The sequence below is a fragment of the Acipenser ruthenus genome, chromosome 3 (assembly GCF_902713425.1).
Source record: "Acipenser ruthenus chromosome 3, fAciRut3.2 maternal haplotype, whole genome shotgun sequence".
NCBI classification, from domain to species: Eukaryota; Metazoa; Chordata; class Actinopteri; order Acipenseriformes; family Acipenseridae; genus Acipenser; species Acipenser ruthenus.
This window is the reverse complement of record NC_081191.1, coordinates 99941289-99959598: the sequence shown is the minus strand read 5'-3', so window position 1 is coordinate 99959598 and position 18310 is coordinate 99941289. Positions and strand designations below refer to the sequence as shown.

General features: G+C 37.0%; 1 protein-coding gene across 3 annotated transcripts; it reads right to left on the bottom strand.

Annotated features, from left to right (window-relative positions):
- Window positions 1-751: 751 nt before the first annotated feature.
- Window positions 752-18283, bottom strand: LOC117435241 (serine/threonine-protein kinase greatwall-like). 3 transcript variants are annotated; one of them, XM_034058251.3, is made up of 14 exons: window positions 18202-18283; window positions 16872-17074; window positions 11702-11839; window positions 10880-11019; window positions 10365-10453; window positions 9965-10071; window positions 9321-9495; window positions 7436-7605; window positions 5972-7180; window positions 5222-5360; window positions 4338-4358; window positions 3333-3446; window positions 3149-3250; window positions 752-2409 (listed from the first exon to the last, which is right to left on the bottom strand). In XM_034058251.3, the coding sequence occupies exons 2-14, from the start codon at window positions 17052-17054 to the stop codon at window positions 2252-2254; spliced, it is 2745 nt and encodes a 914-aa protein (XP_033914142.3). In that variant the 5' UTR covers window positions 17055-17074; window positions 18202-18283; the 3' UTR covers window positions 752-2251. The 3 variants fall into 3 exon arrangements, with proteins under 3 accessions (XP_033914142.3, XP_058875758.1, XP_033914145.3); XM_059019775.1 differs by lacking the exons at window positions 4338-4358; window positions 18202-18283 and having other exon boundaries at window positions 16872-17366; XM_034058254.3 differs by lacking the exons at window positions 752-2409; window positions 3149-3250; window positions 3333-3446; window positions 4338-4358; window positions 18202-18283 and adding an exon at window positions 5442-5658 and having other exon boundaries at window positions 5261-5360; window positions 16872-17372.
- Window positions 18284-18310: the final 27 nt, after the last annotated feature.

The following is an 18310-nucleotide window of genomic DNA, read 5'->3' as shown; positions in this document are numbered from 1 at the left end:
TAGAAAAATACAAAATCATTAAACAACCTTTTTTTTTTTTTTATTTCATTTATATAGCACCTTACATCATAGACCCAAAGATGCTTTACAGAAAACATAATACACACAGCATAATAAAATATTAAAATAGTATAAAAAAGATTATAATAAAAGGACAATTTAATAAAAGTAAATACTTTTCCAATCATGTATAATTAAAAAAAACAAAACAGTAATAAAAAGACTATAATAAAAAGGCCAGTGTATATAAATAAGTTTTCAACCTTGACTTAAAAACAGCAACTCCTAGCTTCTCTGACAAAAAAAAGGCAGAGCGTTCCATAATGCAGGAGCCTGATAGGAAAAGACCCTTTCTCCCATACTATTAGTATTTACTCTTGAAATAACCAAGAGCCCTGCATCCTGAGATCTAAGATTCCGCTTAGTAATGTATGGGATCAACATCTCTCGTTAATAACTGGGTGCTAATCCATTAAGGGCTTTATAAATTAAAAATCTTAAAATCATTTCGAAACTGCACAGGAAGCCAGTGTTAGGAGGCAAAGACAGGAGTAATATGTTCACCTTTTGATCGTGTGCTTCCTGCTTGTGTTGCAGATTAAAGATACTGTTGTATTTTCAATAATATCCTTTATATTTTCTTTGCTGTGCATTAGAAAGAAATTCTACACCTAATCTGAGCTTTACATGTAATGTTCAAGACACCCCCTTCATTTCAGGAAAAAAACAAAAAACAACCACCACACTAACATTAGCTTTGTTAAAGGCTTTAATATCATTAAAACAGCAGCATGAGCCTTTAAATGTGCACATGCATATGGCATTTTTATATTTTCTTAAAAGATTAAATATATATATTCCACAAAATGCCACACACCCAGATGGGCCAAAGTACAGAACTGTATAAAAAGGACCACAAAGAAAATAATACGTATTGCTTTATTACAAGACAGTGCGTTATTTCGCGTTATTACGGTAGTTTCCAGCAAGGCTATATTAGCCATGCTTTAGCAGCTGCACTGCAAACAGTGAACAATGTGTACCTCTACATGCATATCTATATGATATACACACAGTAATAAAGAAAACAGGTGTTAATTAATATTCTATTAGTTATGATTACTTACAGTGTTTATTGAAAAATAAAGTGCTTTTAGGTTAGCATTAAGGCAATTAGTTTGATTAAGGAAAACCGTTTGAGTTCAGAAAACACAATGGACTAGAGTCTCAAAGATATTTACTCCAAACCATTAGCAGTTTTTTTTTCCTGAATGGAGAAAACAGCAATAAACATCTACAGTAAAACAAATAAGAAACAACGTCATACTTAATTCAGGGGCTTGAATGAAAAGTCTTAGTTGTTTATTTCTGGTTTGGTAGCTTTATTGGATGCGTTTCTCCTGACTGAAAAAAAATTGGTAATTGGTAATGATGAATGAGTAAATAGCTTTGACACTTTAGCCCAATGTGTGAAATGTTTTTAGAGATTTAAGACTAATGGGGTTTCCTGCACAGAACACTGTTAATTGAATTTGCATAGAACACCTGGGTTTTAGTGTTTATATCATAGCCTACTGTACATGTAGGTCTACTCATTGCTCACTGTAAAGCTGCACCCATTTTTTTTTTTTTTTTTTTTTTTTTTTTTTTAACTTTTCAACAATGTACATTTAGGGTTACACTGGTTGGCAGTAAATTCACATCTTAAAAATATTTTAGTCAGATAACCAAAAAAAAAAACATTTCTGGATAGAACCTTATTTTCCTGCATACAATACTTTATTTGAACCATTCCCTTCCCAATTCAAACTCAATTTTCCTTTCTATTACTAATCTATTGACTTCCTCATACCACACCTTGACAATGATACAGAAATGTTGTAAAGGTCTGAAAGGCTGGAATTACTTTTCTTTTTTTTTGTAGTGTTAAAATTTGGTTTCTTGTTTTAAGAGAATCTATGGATACATTGTTCCTTTGTAAGACACCATGCCCAAAACATGGGTTTGGAACAGCACTTATCCAACACCTACCTGGACTGTTCAACCAGAATAATTTTTGGGGGTAAGCAGTGGGCAGTACTGTGGGTTTTGTTGTAATTGCACATCCCAGATCTAAATAGATTTGAAAGCTTAAATTCAAAGTTGGCAGTAGATACTACATTTCTACCCCCTCCTTTCTCCTTGTATACTTCCGGAGGTTCCAGGAAGAATTTATACTTTGCATTTTACATACTAATAGTTTGTATATACACTATAGACTAAAACCAGAAACAGTAAGATGCTGGGCATTGTTTCGGGCTTCAAAGTAGGTAGTGTCGGTTTCATCATCTGGTTGGGGTATGAAGGGCATCGCCTGGTTTTGTAGATTATCCCAGTCCAGACCATCAAAAAGGGAATGTTGTTTTAGCTCTGAAATAAAAAGGAAAAATAAAAATTAACAATTGATTCAGAGTCTCTCAATAAATAATTTGCTAATGTTTATAACACACAAGATTCAAAGAAGTTCTATCATCACTTGTTTTTGTTCTCCAAATATGACAAGGTGACAGCATTTGAATGACAGGTTACTTAGTTTGCAGGTACAGTCCTGCTGTCACAGCTACTTTTGAAAACAAGTCTGCACTTTTTTCAAGTAGCACTTTGATGGCTGGAAAGATTCACTCAGGTAACCCTGCAGGAGGCGGGTCTCTCCAAAATGGGAAATTGAGAACGTCAAAACACTTTCAGATGTGGCAACATTGCTTATAATTGAAAAAGAATGTGTACAACACTATGAAGGTTACACTATGATACTGGGTAATACATTTCATTATTTGTGTGTTAGACAAAAAGTTTGGAGAGAAAAACATACATGATAAGCAACCCCTATATTAAAGATTAAAGTTCCTAAAGCAACTGCTTTGTTGTGCCATGTTAATACTCAATATAGGCCTCACTAACCGTTCCTGACAGATACACACACACTTTAATTGCTTACGGGTTTTATACTGACAAAGGTAACTTTGGGAAAACTGGAAATACCCAACCAGATTCATAGATGTAGACAGGAAATGGAGACACACACACATAGATATGTTACACTGTTAATGGAGTGTAGGGCAACCACAATTTAGTGTTGGCAGATGCAAATCAATGGTACAGTACTGACCTTTTAGCCCTGCCCTTTGAGCAACATCAGTGGTCAGCAGGGCCTCTATGGCAAACTTTGAATCCTGCGACAATTCTTCTTCACCCTCTGGCCAAGGTATATCTGAAAGCGTAGAAGTCGTTATTATTACGGATGTTCAAAACTGATCCAGAATAAAGAGTGTCTGTATTTAATGGAAACGTGCCTCTGTTGAGTATGTTTTGAAAAACTTGCTGGGGAGTTTCGTCATTGAATGGAGGAACTCCAGTCAGAAATTCAAACAGACACACACCAAGAGCCCACCAGTCTACCATAAAACCTGAAAAAAGGAAGACATTTTAGATGAGAATGTGTATAAAGCCTATCTTCATTTAAATATAATCAAATAAAAGAAATGTATTTCCTCCTCAAGCAAGGCATGTTGAGCAGACTCAAACTGTTTGAAAGGTATAATTTTTTTTAACGAGTTCCACAGTTGAAACATACTCCCGTCCAATAAGCATTACAATCCTCCTTGATGAACAAATGCAAATGTTAACAGATGCAGACAAAAGATCTAATTACATTTGATTTCAAGTAACAAGAAAAAACAAAACGGTAGTTTTGTAGATTTTCTTTTGAATACTTCACACAACCCTCTAAAGGAGGGTTAAAACAGTAACTTTTGGGTATTTATTAGAAAAAACAGGAATGCATTGTAACATCAATGTGTTACGTCCAGTTATCTGTAAGTGTCTGATAAAGCAGCTTCTCAGCATTCCAAAACAAATGCAAACCCCTTTCGCCATTCAGAAAATGAATAGTATGCAAGTATATTGACTAACTCGGTTCCACATATCCTAGATAATGAGAATGTGACTTGCTTCAGAACATCACATTACAGTTTACCCACTGTAGTTCATCGTTAACTGAATTAGATTAGGAGCAGTTGTAAACCTGTCTTTAATAAAAGCAGCTTAAGTAGTTAGGGAAGGAAGTTACCAATATTAGTCTTTACAGCTGGAAACTACATTTACATTATTATTATTATTATTAATTATTATTATTATTATTATTATTATTATTATTATTATTATTAATAAGTAAGCACATGTTTTCCTGTTTCTTTAAATGTCTGAAGTACAGCAACAGGCACATGCAATGCCCAATAGATTCTGAAATCTATTGCTGTTGGCAACACCTTGAAGAAAAGGGATTTCCACATACTTACCACCGTTTATAAATCCTGAAACTTAAAGAAAACCATTGTTTAACAACAGAGTGCAAGCCACTTATGAAACATTTGTTTATATAATTTACAATAGTGCTTAACATTTTAAAACACAATGGGTCATTTGCAATGTTCCAGTGACTTGGACCACTATATTGAGGTCTGGTTCAAGCCCAGTTAGACCATTATATTGATCTTAAATCAAACCCTACTTTAACTTTCCAAATACTCAAGCCACAAAAACTGAATTAACAAAATCCACTTAGTGGCTTATTTTAGACCCAATTTAAAACTAGTCTTATGAACTCATATGTACAATTGACAAACAGTCACCTAACTTGTTTGTTCATTTATTGAATGTATTAAAATCAACATCCATTCAGTTGTATTGGAAAAAAATACACAGAAACTAAAACCATGCTTTAAAGTAATTCTTTTTTTTACATTTTATATACTTATTTGATCGCCTATGTTTGAAATATGAACATTTGTAAATACAAAGCATGAGGCATAGTTAAGTTAAACCTGTACATGGGGGGGGGGGAATACACCCCTGCTGGTATGTTGAACTTGAAATAGGTTTTTGACACTGTGTGGTTTAAAATGGTATGTTGAAATCAAGCCCATAAAGCAGACTCCTTTTTACACCAGTTTAAGTGCAATGTTGTAATTGACCCAATTTGCCCAGTTTCCAGTAGGGTTTTGTACAATTGGGCCCCAACACCACTTTGCAGCCTGAGAACGTCCTTCAGTATCTTCTGTATATGAAGCCAGCATGTTGGGCCACTCCATTGTGATACCTTCTAAACTTAGCATTAAATGCTAATGTAAAAAGAGGAAAACTATGCAATGAAAATGGTGTCAAACCCGTAGATTTTTCTTACCATGAGGCTTTCCTGTAAGCAGCTCCGGTGCCAGGTAGTCGGGCGTTCCCAGGATGCGCTCTCCTTCCACTGCAGCTGGTCCTCGGCGCACGCTCTTCGGTGTTCTGAAAGGGGTCTGGGAGGACGTCTGCCCGGGTGTCTGAAACACCAAGACACCTTCATGATATAACAGCTACTTTTTTTTTTTCTCAATTGCAAATTTCCTTTAAAGTTACTGTACGCTGTTAAGTGTGTCCTTCAGTAACACTGCTACATTGTATGATGTTTGCCATCCTTCTGAGGGGCTCTATGTTTTGCTGCTCCAGTATTGGGTTATAATTTCTCTCTAAATCCTCCTTTACGTAGCTTTGAGCTTGTCTGGAGAATCCCAAGTGCCAGGACTGAAAAGACTTCCTCATTCCTTTCAAATCATAGGACATCATACAAAGGTAATGGCACTTTAAAAAAACAAAAAGGATGAAAGGTCAATGTATTTCACTTGACAAGTCCTCTTAAAATTTAGACAACTGGCGTTAAACAACCTGATTTTCTTGCAAGTCTTAACAATGTGAAAAACGGTAAGGGGCTTAAGAAAAAAAGCTACGCTATGCTATTCAGGAAAGAGACATTTCTAAATCTATTGTTAATTTTACAGGGGCGTGACCTTTCTATTGAAGTTACATATAAAATGTATGTTGAAATTAGGACTGATAAAAACCTGACAAATTGTGCAGTTGGGGAAGAAAAAAAAAAAAAAAAAAACTGCACTACCTGACACAGTGAAGCAGATGTTCTGGCTGCCCTGCCCATCTGTGCTGGGGTAACAGCCATGGTCAAACCACTGAGGGAACCTGCAGAGGTTTCCATCCCTTCCATGGAGCCCATGCTCATTCGCGAGGCAGCCGACACATTTGACCTGTTTATTGAGCTGCAGTAACTTCGAAATACCACAACGTTCCTGTGTTTTAAGATGGCTGGAGGTTTCATTGCCACTGAGGATTGCAATGGCTGGCAATCAAAAAAGTTTTCTGTGTTGCTTTTTGTGATACGCTCCTCAGTGAGGTCAAGAGAGTTTGGACCATCGGCAGCAGGTACACTGTCAATTCTATAAACTGATGAGCCTCCACTGTCTTCAGCTGTGGAATTCTCAAAGGACACATCTTTTATGCTTTTATCCAGCTCTGTTATTTCGTTTTCAAGCTGGTTTTCGATAAATGACATCTCATTAAGCGAGCAATCAGAGCCCAGACTCAGATTTCTCCTCAGCTGTCTATCATTCTCTTCCACCGACAAAAAACTAGAGTTCATAGCTTCTTTGAGGTTACCTCTGTCACTGGTTTCATCTAGCTCACACAGCAGGTTTTTAATAACAGGAACATGGCTGGAGCTCACTGCATTTTCCTCTTCAGCTGTCTCGCTTCTGATGCCTTGAAGCATTAGAGCCTCTATCTCCATGGTTAAGCCGGTGCTGAAGTTAGACTTTCCTTCTGGTAGTCGACATCCTCGTTTATACTCAGCATTGCTTCTCTTACCCTGATTAGAAACCTGGTCAGGACTTTTGCCTACAAGCTCAAAGCCTCTTTTTCCAGCTCCCATCTTCTTACCATGCTCTTCTTGGAGACCAGTGTCACCATCAGCAGCAGCAGACATACAATGAGAAGTAACTTGGCGTGGTGTTTGGTGATTAGCTGCATTTCTTTTTGGTGTTGTAACAGACTCTGTTTTGTTAAACTGCAGCGTTTTTTGTTCCGAGTTCTCACTTTCACAAAGGAATTTTCTGCATTGACCCTTTGAGCTGCATTCAGGGTTTCCTCTCTCAAGATTATCGATGGGCGCAAGCACGGAATGCCTATCCACTTTCTTTAAGTCACTAATTCCGTTGCTCCTGGGTAACTTCATTGCAATACATTGTTCAGGCATTACCGTGGCAATTCCATCACAGCCAAGAGGATTTGGCAAGTTCTCTATTCCCTCTGTTTCCTGCATTGACAAAACATAAAAAGAAAATGCCAAAGTAAATTTAAATTTTTAAATAAAAATATATTTATGACTGCTTAAACTGGTCTTTGGCCATATTTAAAGATGATCTTCACTCCATGAAGCAAAGAATACAAAATCAAACGAAGAAAAGCAGTCATATTTTGGTTTTGGTTTCTTTTAAAAATACCCACTAACATGAACAAAGCTACCAACATTGCTCATGCTTTAGTATCTTGTGGTTGTCATGAAACTGACCTCCAGATCAGCCTCCCACAGTGGACTGGTGCAGCTTTCTGAATCTGTGGTGGAAGGGAAGAGGTAGGACTGGCTGCTGGCACTGGAGATTGCAGACCTTTTTCTCGACAAGAACTTTGGGGTGAGACACTTAGCTGGAACACCAGGACTGAAAGTGGAACTCACAGGGCCTATGTTGCAGAAGAAAATGAAACAGATGCAGAAGTTAATAATTAATTTAAAATAAATAAATAACTAGACCTGACAAATAGAAAGCATCTCTAATGGCATAGTGTAAGTGGCACTTGTAATAGAAAAGTTTGTAAACATGACGTAAGAATAGATACAGTATGTGGGAATTCTGTAGCTGTTGTAAAATGCAAGAAGTATTATTGTTTATTTAGCAGACGCCTTTATCCAAGGCAACTTACAGAGACTAGGGTGTGTGAACTATGCATCAGCTGCAGAGTCACTTACAATTACATCTCACCCGAAAGACAGAGCACAAGGAGGTGAAATGACTTGCTCAGGGTCACACAATGCGTCAGTGGCTGAGGTGGGATTTGAACCGGGGACCTTCTGGTTACAAGCCCTTTGCTTTAACCACTGGACCACACAGCCTCCTGTGTGGTCCAGTGGTTAAAGCATAATACATACATCCTATAAGTATATAGGATGTATGTATTATTATTTATTTCTTTGCAGACGCCCTTATCCAGGGCGACTTACAATTGTTACAAGATATCACATTATTTTTACATACAATTACCCATTTATACAGTTGGGTTTTTACTGGAGCAATTTAGGTAAAGTACCTTGCTCAAGGGTACAGCAGCAGTGTCCCCCACCTGGGATTGAACCCACAACCCTCCGGTCAAGAGTCCAGAGCCCTAACCACTACGCCACACTGCTGCCCATGGATTGCTTATGGATTAACATCCATAAGCAAATATTAAAGCCATATTAGGTTAGAGAATTTTAAATAGTTTCTGTGCTATGGTCAAAGGTAACATATGGCCATTATCATGTGAGAAAAATTCTGCTTTTATGAATTAATTTAACTAAAACCCCAGGTTTAAGACTTATAATTCCTAGAATGCCAGAGTAAGTTCTAGACTTGCTGACTTCAATCACACTCAAAACTTCCTTTGAAGCCCACAGACTAATGGCTCATTTGACAGCCTACAAGCCCAGCCACAGACACTAACCAGTGAAACTGATAAAAAGATGCAGGTCACAGACTAAATTCATACAAATCATAACTTATCTGGTGTAAAAACAACTGGTCGGTCATAAAACTCATGACCTTAGAGTATCAGTTAAACAAACCAAGAAATCATTCAAGAGACGTGACAGCTACAACTTAATTGTTTAATGGATTTCACTGAAGTGACTTTTGTCCTAAAGTTAACCCTTTATTGCCCTGGATATGTTCCCATACCTACTATTTAATGCCTATTTTCTCAATGTCAAATATTTTGGACAGTGGGCAGCAAAGGATTAATGAATGAATCTGCTAGATTGAATAAAATAAAACACCCCCCAGAAGATAACTCTTACCAATGAAATTACAAGAAATATGAAACCAAGAAAAGCCGACTGGATTTTGAAAAGGAATTCATTTGATTGGATAGTGCTATTAAACCTACCAAATTTCAATCACCTTATCAACAGTATTTTTGGTACATGAGATGATCCTCTCCTTGGATACTGAAAAATATCCACCAGAACCATCATCGGTTCTTCACCGGACCCCGGCAGATATTGAAAAATAGCCAAAGAACCATCTGTAACCACGGCAACTGACTCATCTTGCTGACCGTGATAACTTCAACTTCTACCTCCTGAAAACAGCTGCTTTTGTTACCACTGAAAAGGTTAAATCCAAATACTCAAAATGACTTACGAGATATCTGGCGTGTTTTGGTACTGCAAACAGGAGAATGATGAAAGGGTTCTTTGCTTCTTTTCAGCATTGGAGAGCAAGGAGACGACGACCCTCTAAAACGCTGCATATTCTCCCAAGTCAAGGGGCTTGCAAGTGCTGAAGCAGTTACTGCTGCCCTCCTTTCAGCGGTGTGCTTTAGAAAGGGAACATAAAAACAAGCCACATTGTTCTCAGCTGCGTATTGTCAGCAGTACAAAAATGAACCTGATCCTTAACTGTTCACTCGAGGGTGCCAGCTCTCACTTCTATAGAAGTCACTGTCGCTGATCTAGCCAGAGTTACATACTGTATGTCAGTGGCAGGCAACTCGTATAGAAGAGCAGCTCATATGAAAACCAGTGCTATAAAACCAACTCACAGTGACTGCAAACAGTATTAAATGGCAAGATACAGTTTAAAAAATATATACAAGAAGTTAATGCAGTTTTTATTTATTTTTTGGCTGCAACTTATTACATTCAGACCTTATTTAGATACTACTACAAAAACATTTTATTAGGGGAAATAAGATTAAGGTCCACCCCTTTAACAACATTCAACTGAATTCCAATAATGCAAGAAATCTTACTGAAAGCATATGAATATTTTCTTAATTTACTTACAAGGCCCAATGAGCTTATAAGTGACAATACTTGTCCAGGGGTACGAAAATAATCTTGTTTCGGCTTTACTAGGGATGGTGTTGTCATGATATCCAGCACGCTTATCTCTATAAACAAAGAAATGTACTGATTATTCGTACAGATTGAACTGTTTTCTTTGAGTCATTTGATAACAGACTGTTAAGCCAGGTAGTTTCATTTACATAATGAAAACCCAACACACATTGGTTGGAGCATTTCAATTACTAAATCTATTTATTTTATTTAAAACAATGCTTTTATACAACACATTCTTCTACATGCAAAACCAAAAACTATTTTTTACAGATATTAACAAAACTCGCAACAAATAAAAAATTTTAAAAAAAAGTGTTTACATACAAGTCACCATTGTACCTACCTCTATTAAGGTTCACTTTGGACAGACCAAAGTCGGTCAACTTTATGTGTCCATTATTAGAAATAAGCAAGTTATCTGGCTTCAGGTCCCTGGGAAAAGAGAAATTAGGAAAGACAGAAATGTGGCTCATCGTGTACAGTTGGGAACAGGCAAGGCGTAAATAAAACCAACACTGGAAAGAACACGGTCTAATGCTTGCATTCTGCAAGAAATGAGATCACCCGAGATAAAACGTTCGATCAGCTTCATAAAGAAGTTCTTAGAACAGTCTAAACTCTAGAAGCCAGAGAATGTGACAGCGCCTGACCTTCAATGAATATTAAAAAATGTAGAGAAGGTAAATATTACTATGGCCTTACAGTCCAGTAGAATTTAAGTAAATCTATAGAGAGCTTACGTGATATGTTTACTGATACAGTTGTGCTTACACATTACTTCCTTAAAAAAAAAAAAACACACAAGCTCCTTATATGCTTTTGCCAACCTGAAATATGTTTATTAAAAGTGTTACATACCGGTGTATGATGCCATGTCTGTGAAGATAGTCCAAAGCTAGTGCAACTTCCGAGATGTACTTAACTGCCATGTCTTCCTCAAAGTAACCATATATATGAAGAAGAGATTTAACATCTCCCCCAATGAGGTACTCCATTACCTGGTGTCAGAAAATAAATACATACATATTTTTACATAAAAAGAAAACATGGATAGTATCAATTGAAACATAAGAAGACTCAATCGGTACCTACTGACACTGACTGGAGACTATGCCCTCCTTGAATTCTCTCATGGAGATGTAGTTCATTCACTATAGGACTGTACAGAGACACAACACAGAAGCACTACCTTGCTATCCCATCTGCTGCAGTAGCTTGGTTCAAATTAGTCATTTAAACCAAGTTAATGGTGTCATAACATTCAAACATTCGCCTTATAAAAAATAGAAATACTTACTACTGAATATTCATCTGGATTTTGAAAGAATACTCAAACATGAAAAATCCAGTTTAGTCAATTTCTTTCAAAAAATATGGTTGAACAGTACTAAGTATTACATTTCATTCATCATTCAAGATCCGTTTGACAAGTCACAAGTACAGTAGGTGCTTAGTATGGTTTGGTTCGCATAGTATTTTTGTAGAAATGATCAACGTGCTGGGAATGCAAGACCCCCATAGCTCGTCATTCTGAGCCATTTCAGGTTTTGCTGCAAGTCTTAATTATAAGTAACCAGTACAGAAAGGTGTGTGGTGTGTTTAAGTAAGCTCAGTTGTCTAATTAAACTGATATTAAAAGCTGGAATGCCTAAAACACTGTATTTCTGTACATACACTTACCAGGTAAATATTTTTAGATGTTTGCAAAGAATAATACAAATTTACAACAAAGGGGCTTTTACTGAGAGCCAGGGCATCTCTCTCGGCCTGCATCTGGTCTACCATGTTCTTAATGATCATGTCTGCTTTCTTGACAACCTGAAAAAGAAAAGATTCCAACAACTAATTAACAGAATTACAAGATTAGGTTCAGGGGTAAACATATTCAGGCACACAAAACTAAGATAAAAAAAAAAGGTGTAGGAGTCATTGTAATATGCAATCTCCTAAAACCATGCTATTGTGTGTCCCAGTAAAATCTGCTATCTAGAACTAAATAAATGGATTGTCTGGGCAGTATATATATTGGAGTACTATTTCCTATATAACACATGCAGTTTGCAGTATTCAAGCATTTAATCATAAAGATACTGCTGATATAATATGTACCTTTATAAATGTTTTACAATGGTATGTTTGCACTTTCCCGGTGGTTATACTATACATTTACCACAGTTTACAGTGTATTTTTTTTTATTTAATTTTAATATAACGTAACATACTTCACTGCTTAGATACGCGGTACCATGTTTTTATTATGCTTTATCATGACACTTTGCTATGCTTTTACTTTAAATCATTATACTGGTTTCTAAACTTAAAAGGCTAAAGTTGAAAACTGTCAACATGAAAAATAGAAATTACTCAAAATAATGTGATTACCGTTAAAGCACACTCTACTTTGGTTCCTTCACACGTGACATACCAGTTCAAACGTTAAGCACCGCCTTAAACTCCTGACTCAAAACATTTCAGATTGTGTCCCAACTCCAGACAGTTGCATTTAGTAAATACATCAGCAACCACTTTCAGAACCTCCGTTCCGTCACCATTCCCATCTGTGTATCCCATGACGCGACTCCTGTGTCACAGGTGTAACAAGCAGTAGTCTACATGGTTAGGCGTTTTACGCGACCGGTTTTTTTCAATTGTAATTCAACGGCTATCCCCTAGATGTCTCTGCAGACACTCGTTATAGTAATCGAATTGACAATTAAGAAATCAACACATTACGCTTTGACTAATTAGAAAAATAATTATGATGAGTATAAATGGTAATTGAATAAATTGATGCGTTAAAAGAGAAATCGAGAGACCTAAACATGGAGTCAAAGACATCGCAATCAAAAAACATTTCATTGAGTGAACGCACGCAACAATATGCACCTGGTGTTCTGTACACCGATGGATATAATTTATTTTGCACAACTTGCAATTTTATCTTTGGACCACACTCGAAAATCAACAATAGACCGACATTTATCATCAGAAAAACACAGAAAACGAAAGGCTGAGATTGACAGCTATGAGACGGCGTCCTCCAGTAAAGAAAAACGTAAGGAGAACGCAAATTATGAACGCAGACGAGATGATATTTTCGGTTTGACAAAGGCATTTGTTTGTGCTAATATTCCACTGGAAAAAAAATGATAATCCCAAACTACGTGCATTTCTGAACAAACATGTAATAAATGCGGGAGCAATTCCTACAGCAGGTCAATTGAGATGGGAATATCTACCCCAAATTACTGGGTTGCAGAAGACGAAAATTGTACAACTGGTAAAGATGTCTGACAGTTTATCTGTAGTTACTGACGAGTCTACAAATGCAAAAGATCAGTATGTTTTGCACATTTTGTTTGTTCTCCAAGGACTGTCTAATCTTCTAGCCGATACAGTTAATCTGCACTCTGTGAATACCTCATCGGTGCCACAGGGCGTTGTGAAATGTTTATAAACGCATTTGAAGTTAATGTTAATAATATAACTGGATTTGTCTCCAATAATGCCAGTTACATGATCAAGGCATGCAATGACATTCTTCAAGGTTTACTGCCAAATTCAGTACATTTGACTTGTAATGCCCACGTAATAGCCCATTGCCAGCAATATCTGGGCAAATAATTTTCCAAAAGCAGACAAGCTGGTTACAACCGTTAAAAAATTGTTTAAACATTGCCCAAGCAGAAAACTACGTTTTAAAGACCACCTGACAGAAGCAATCCAACCAGAAGTCTGTACTTTACCCATGAAGTTGCTACCTTGCATGCATAACACGAGGGGACACTTGGTATTCTGCTGCTGAATATCATTTCAAATACATCCCTTTTTACGCAGGCTTCGTGGAAAAGGAAATGCACATTTCACCAAACACTGTAGTGTTAAAGGACCCCCAGAAATTGCTTGAAGATGTGCAAAGTTTAAAATCTCAACTCTCCGTAATTGCGACGCATGCCAAGGGACTGGTGGATCTGATTCAGTGGTTTGAAAGCCGTTAAGTGAGTCCATCAAACATATAATAAACCTCAATAAACAAATTGTATGTGTAATAACCTTCCATGACGTTTCTGAAAAACTGACCAATTACTACAACCCGGATCAATGAAAAAAGAAACCACGTTTTTTTTTTTTTTTCCCACCAGCTTTCTGATTTTGTATGTGTTTATTTACCAGACGCTTTTATCCAAGGCGACTTACAGAGACTATGGTGTGTGAACTATGCATTAGCTGCACTTACAACTACGTCTCACCCAAAAGACGGCAGTAATGATGGCAGTAAGGATATTCGACCCACAACAAGTGTGTAGTTTGGATCTGGAAGCCCTCCCATTATATTCTATTCCAGGAGTTGATGCTGACTGTAAATCAGAAATGGACAAATACCTCCCATATGTAAAAGAAAACGGCAGTAGAATGACTTTGAATGAATTTTGGATTAAAGCTGAAGAATTATTTCCCAATTTAACATGAAAGGCTAAAATATATTTGTCAGTTGTTACCAATTCTGTAGATGCTGAAAGAAGTTTCTTCTTATGGTCAAGTTTTTACAGAACAATGTCAATCTATGAAAGGCGGCAGGGTTAACCAACTGACGATGCTTGAGTTTAATAGCAACATTTAATGCATGGGACATTTTCTTTCATGAAACTATAAGTGACACTTAATGTGCTGCTTGCAAACAACCTTGCATTATTATTATTATTATTATTATTATTATTATTATTATTATTATTATATTTGTAATATATATTACAGCATTGATGTTATGATGTCAGTATTTTATATAAATTCTATATTATATATATATATATATATATATATATATACACACACACACACACACACACACACACACACTACCGGTCAAACGTTTTAGAACACCCCCATTTTTCCAGTTTTTATTGAAATTTAAGCAGTTCAAGTCCAGTGAATAACCTGAAATGGTACAAAGGTAAGCGGTAAACTGCCAGAGGTTAAAAAAAAAAGTTTAGGTTACCAAAAACTGAAAAATAATGTACATTTCAGAGTTATACATAAAGGCCTTTTTCAGGGAACAAGTAATGGGTTAACAACTTACAGCTGTTCTGCAGCAATGGAAGTAAATTAAGCCTTGAAAGTTGATGCTAACAATTCCTACAGGTGTCCCAACTTTTGTTTATTACTTACAAACCCTCTGTCTGTATAAAAGCAGTGTTGGAACAGACTGTGTTACTACACCCTCTTAAGCATTATTTGGACAGTATTGTACTGCAGGAAGTAGTATATTGCTCTCATAATGGCAAGAAAAGGGCAATTAAAGGAAGACAGACAGACCATTATAACCCTTAAAAGTGTAGGTCTTTCCTTTAGAGAAATTGCAAAGAAAGCCAAGGTGTCAGTGAGTACAGTTTCCTACACCATCAAAAGGCACTTGGAAACTGGAGGAAACTCTGACAGGAAGAGGTCTGGCAGACCCAAAGCCACAACAGAATCAGAAGACAAGTTTCTGAGAGTCAACAGCTTGCGTGATAGGCGGCTCACAGGACAACAGCTTCAAGCACAGCTTAACACTGTTCGAAGTAAGCAAGTCTCAGTTTCAACTGTGAAGAGAAGACTTCGAGCTGCAGGTTTGACAGGTCAAGTGGCAGTAAGAAAGCCATTGCTAAGATGACAAAATAAGAAAAAGAGGCTTGCCTGGGCTATGAAGCACCGCCAGTGGACTACTGAATTCTGGAAGAAGGTCTTATGGACCGATGAATCAAAATTTGAAATCTTCGGTTCATCACGCAGGGTTTTTGTACGCCGTCGAGTAGGCGAAAGGATGGTTCCTCGGTGTGTGACACCAACTGTCAAACATGGAGGAGGAAGCGTGATGGTCTGGGGCTCTTTTGCTGGACCAGAGTCGGCGACTTGCACAGAGTGAGTGGCACCCTAAACCAAAACTGCTACCACAGCATTTTGCTGCGCCATGCAATACCCTCTGGTATACGCCTAGTTGGTCAGGGGTTCATCCTACAGCAAGATAATGACCCAAAACATACCTCCAGGCTATGTCAGAACTACCTTAGAAGAAAAGAACAAGATGGTAGGCTTCAAATCATGGAATGGCCAGCACAGTCTCCAGACTTAAACCCCATCGAGCTGGTTTGGGATGAACTGGACAGAAAGGTGAAAGCAAAGCAACCTACAAGTGCAACACATTTGTGGGAACTTCTGCAACAGTGTTGGGAAGAACTTTCCGAACAATATTTGATTTCCATTGTAGAAAGAATTCCACGAGTGTGTTCGGCTGTTATATCTGCAAAAGGTGGCTACTTTGATGAGTCAAAAATGTAGATTAAATTTTGTTAAAAAAAACGATTCATGATTTCTTTTTTTTATCTCCAATTGTTTATTTGTTCTATGCTTTAATTTCAGAGTACATTGGGACATTAAACTGCGTAAATTTCAATAAAAAACTGGAAAAATGGAGGTGTTCTAAAACTTTTGACCGGTAGTGTATATTATATATATATATATATATATATATATATATATATATATATATTAACAACGACGGTTGTTTTCTGTCTTTCATTTGCATGAAGAAAACAAAAACAGTAAACTGAACTAGTGTTAATAAAATGCTTCTATTTAGACAATAAAATGCGTAGTTATTACTACGAGTGTAGTACAGTACATAGACGTGGGTCAAGTGCGCCTTACGATATAAACAAACACCGTGTAAATATAATACTAGTATTATTGACAAGCAAGTCAAACGAGTACTATAGGACTGTAGCTCTAGCTCTGTCCTAGTTATAGTTCCCGAAGCAAGTCATTCTAGCATTCTTTTTTTGTAAATAAAGATAGCGATTGGTAATCTGCTCACCTTTATAGCGTAGAGCTTCGAGGTGCTTTTCTTTCTCGCCAGGTATACTTTCCCGAAAGCCCCGCGGCTTATGGGTTTCACAATCGTGAAGTCTTCAACGGAACAAGGAGGCTTGGGCGCTTCGGATCCCTTTCTGGTGTCCGGAGACAAGCTCCCATTTTCCCCAGCATCTGTGCCACCCATGATAAACTAATATTTACAACCTGTGAAGCCAAACACCAACATGAGAGTTACTTTTCTCCTCGTTCACATTAAACAGATCCGAAATATTGATATGCACAACTGAAGTGCGACTATGTTGTGTTGATATTGAAGGTTTATTTATTTGTATATAGTTGTACACCGATTTTAGAAAAAGAATGGTTATCCACTCCGTAGCCCAAGACGATCGGACATGTTTCTGCACTCCAAGGGCTTGTTTTGAAAATTTGAATTTCGGTCCTAGCTGGGTCCTTCGTCGGAGGGCTTCTCTTAGGCGCGCCTCACTCGAAGTCTTGTATATTAAGGACATTGGGAAAGAAAAGCGAATACATTTAAAATATATATATATATATATTAAACAATGTGTAAAAGTGAGGCGATTTTTAGTAAGACTTAAAATGGGCTCAAAGTGAGACAGCAGTATCTTCACGTACCGTATTATTTAGAATATAAGCGTATTATGTTACGAGTTGAATTAGAAGACCGTGAAACGGGATGAATTATTTTCATATTGGCATGATTTGCAAAATACATATACCTGCTACTATAAGAACAGTAAACAAACAACAAAATGTCAAAGTATAGGTTTTTTTTGTTCTGTTTTGTTTTGTTTTTGCAGATAGGCGGACACGCTTATACATAAAGTATGGTAAAGCTGAACATAAGAACCAAGCTGATTTCAAGAGGTGCTTAATGCAGGTAAAACTTTTCTTGGACAAAGTAAACAAACTGAACTATCAATATTTGCCAGTTTTTGACAGTGTAAATACACTGTGGAAGAATATAGACACTGGGCTTGTTGCATTTTACATTAATATGTTTGCAGATTTAAATCTATTTTGAATTGTGTTTATTGTGTATCCTCGCTACACCTGTTTGTCTGACCGTTTACAAAAAGTACAGCAGCATTTGACACAACAGTAATTTACTACAAAATACCCCCAAACGGTAATAATTAACAAGTTATCGTTTACTAAATACTGCAAGGTAAGGGAACGGTGTTCATCTTTGATTTAGAAACATCTGGTCATTTCTAGCCACCAGCAGAAGGCCTTTGTTTAAAAACCTAAATAGCACTTTTGACTCAGTTGCACAGACCTATATTTATTTTTTCGACGTGTTACATTACCTCTGCCCATCCCCTGAAGTAGTTACGACACAAAAAATGATGTCACTCTCCTTGTGCCGAAACTGGATTACCTGGAAGTAATTGCGTAGTGACAGGAAGTAGTTTCTTC